The sequence below is a fragment of the Octopus sinensis genome, unplaced genomic scaffold (genome assembly GCF_006345805.1).
Source record: "Octopus sinensis unplaced genomic scaffold, ASM634580v1 Contig16536, whole genome shotgun sequence".
Taxonomy (NCBI): domain Eukaryota; kingdom Metazoa; phylum Mollusca; class Cephalopoda; order Octopoda; family Octopodidae; genus Octopus; species Octopus sinensis.
In genome coordinates this window covers 15,001-17,500 of record NW_021834415.1, presented here as the reverse complement: position 1 = coordinate 17,500, position 2,500 = coordinate 15,001, and the positions used below count along the sequence as shown (strand labels likewise).

The 2,500-nt window shown below is 33.8% G+C and overlaps 1 protein-coding gene across 1 annotated transcript in view; it reads left to right on the top strand.

The window, feature by feature from the left end:
• LOC115230847 (acid-sensing ion channel 1C-like) overlaps positions 1–2,500 on the top strand; it is a gene marked incomplete at both ends in the record, with an annotated part of 28,321 nt that overhangs the window by 10,826 nt on the left and 14,995 nt on the right. Inside the window, one exon of the mRNA XM_029800972.2 lies at positions 1,209–1,373. Within this exon, the coding sequence (XP_029656832.2) occupies positions 1,209–1,373 (165 nt within the window). The remainder of the gene's footprint in view (positions 1–1,208; positions 1,374–2,500) is intronic.

Below are 2,500 nucleotides of genomic sequence, written 5' to 3'. Positions count from 1 at the left end.
TTTTACTCTTTTACTCTTTTACTTGTTTCAGTCATTTGACTGTGGCCATGCTGGAGCACCGCCTTTAGTCGAGCAAATCGACCCCGGGACTTATTCTTTGTAAGCCCAGTACTTATTCTATCGGTCTTCTTTTGCTGAACCGCTAAGTCACGGGGACGTAAACACACCAGCATCGGTTGTCAAGCGATGTTGGGGGTACAAACACGGACACACAAACATACACACACATACATACATATATATATATATATATATATATATATATATATATATATATACATATATACGACGGGCTTCTTTCAGTTTCCGTCTACCAAATCCACTCACAAGGCTTTGGTCGGCCAGAGGCTATAGTAGAAGACACTTGCCCAAGGTGCCTCTCAGTGGGACTGAACCCGGAACCATGTGGTTGGTAAGCAAGCTACTTACCACACAGCCACTCCTACGCCTCTCATTACTTTTTTTTTTTTTTTTAGAATTTTTGTGAATTGTGAATTTTTTAATGAATTTTTCCAGAATTTTCGTGACTTTGTATCCTATATAGGGAATTCAGACGACTATGAGAAACATTTTTTTCTAATTTTTCGAAATTAAAAAAAAATTTTTCATTTTTTTCGATTTTTGGAATCATATTAAATAAGAACAGTCCAAATTTTTGGCTTAAATCTCAGCAATAGAACATTAAATGTATTTATGGGGAGAAAAAGTTATTGCTAAACATCAATATGTCAGACTGACTAACAAACGGGGAGCGTATGAGGTGGTCGTGAGATGTGCTAAAAATGATAGCTAGATAGCCCTTAAATCACGCACCAAAAAAATTTGATAGAGTGGTTTGCATAATCGTATGAATTTTCGTGTGTAGAGTACAAATTCGGAAAAAATTTTTGAAAATTCCAAGCAATAATAAGAGTCATGAGGGATATATAAGGGGTGCTTAAAGCAGAATTTCACTAAAAATTCAATATTCAAAAAGAGCCATACAAATAAATATACATAGATACATAAATACATACATAGATGCATGCCTATATACAACCCAGAATTGTCAAGGAAAGAAAGAGACCGGCTAACGCTACTAACGTTACATATACGATCTGTAAGTGGGACAGTAAAGATATGCAAGGCTTTCTTAAATTTCGGTAGGTAATAATTAGTGTTGTTGCCATCCTAACCTCAATGATGGAATATATATATATCTTCAACAGAGCGACTAAAGCCGCAGAACTTCAACGGTATCGGTTACTGGAATATATTTACAATAACGTGAGATATGTAGACTCATCAGAACTGGAGAGATTTGGTTATAACAACATAACGATGGAGGAGCTGTTCAAATCTGTTGCACACCAGAAAGAAGATATGATCATATCGTGAGTATTATGCTGGCTTTCTTGTTTCTTGTTTCTTGGGGGAAGTGGTGTAGACTTATTTCTCATATACCGATTATCGCTTGTAACGTTTCTGGTGTCGTTGTCGTTACTAGAACGAATTTAATAAAGACTAAGATTGATAAAGACAAAGTCAGACTGCAAACGCAGAATGTATTGAAAAGGGTATTAAATTATCAATCATCTTCTCATGGAATACAATATACTAGCACAAAAGGATTATGGATTCTAGCTTGTCTTTTATTGGAGCATTTACTGTTACATTATGTAATGTGTCCTTCTCTCTTAAGATCGTAAAACAGTGTTTCAAAAATTGGCTTCCTAGAAACCCGTGTTTCGTGAAAAAATGCGGGGTTTCCGCAATAAGATACTACTTCTTAAAGAAATTTAATAGAAATTTATTTTATGAAAAATATTGTTTTTACTTTAAGGAGATGTACTTGCATTGCACGGAATTTTGTCAGTGAACAGGTTGCGGTCTCAAAGCGACGAAAATATTTAGACAAATTAAATTCAAATGTTGAAGTGAATCTAACTGTTTTTGTGTGTTTCTTAAATGGCTTATAAACACCTTCCACGCTGCAATTGTTTATTGTTTTTACTATTTTTCAAAATATTGTACATTTTCTTATGAATAAGTTATCTCTCTTCAAAAATTTTTTACATTTAATGTCTCATTAATTTTTACTGGGTGAGAGTTATCTGTGAAATATAATTATGGCTTCCTCAGTTTGTTGACATTCGTTTAAAGGTTCTACAATTTTAATTTTATTTACTATTCTTTTGCTTCCATAATATGATCAGTTTCCATGGAAAGATCCCATAAAACTACGTAATCATCTGTTACAATGACATTATGTGGTTCGTATTCATACCTCTTTTTCGTCACTTCAAACCTACAAACCTGGATAGCATTCTAATACACTTTTACCAAAATAGTCAATATCTTCGCTTATACCTCTTTTGTGTCAGATTATTGCACTTCCTAAGAAGATAGTTAGTACCTTTGTCTTCTTTTCCACACATTCTGCTTTTGCACTCTGACTAGTTTTTATTGACTGGCTTTTATCAATTTTTGTCTTTATAAAATTCATTACAATGCCTTGTAC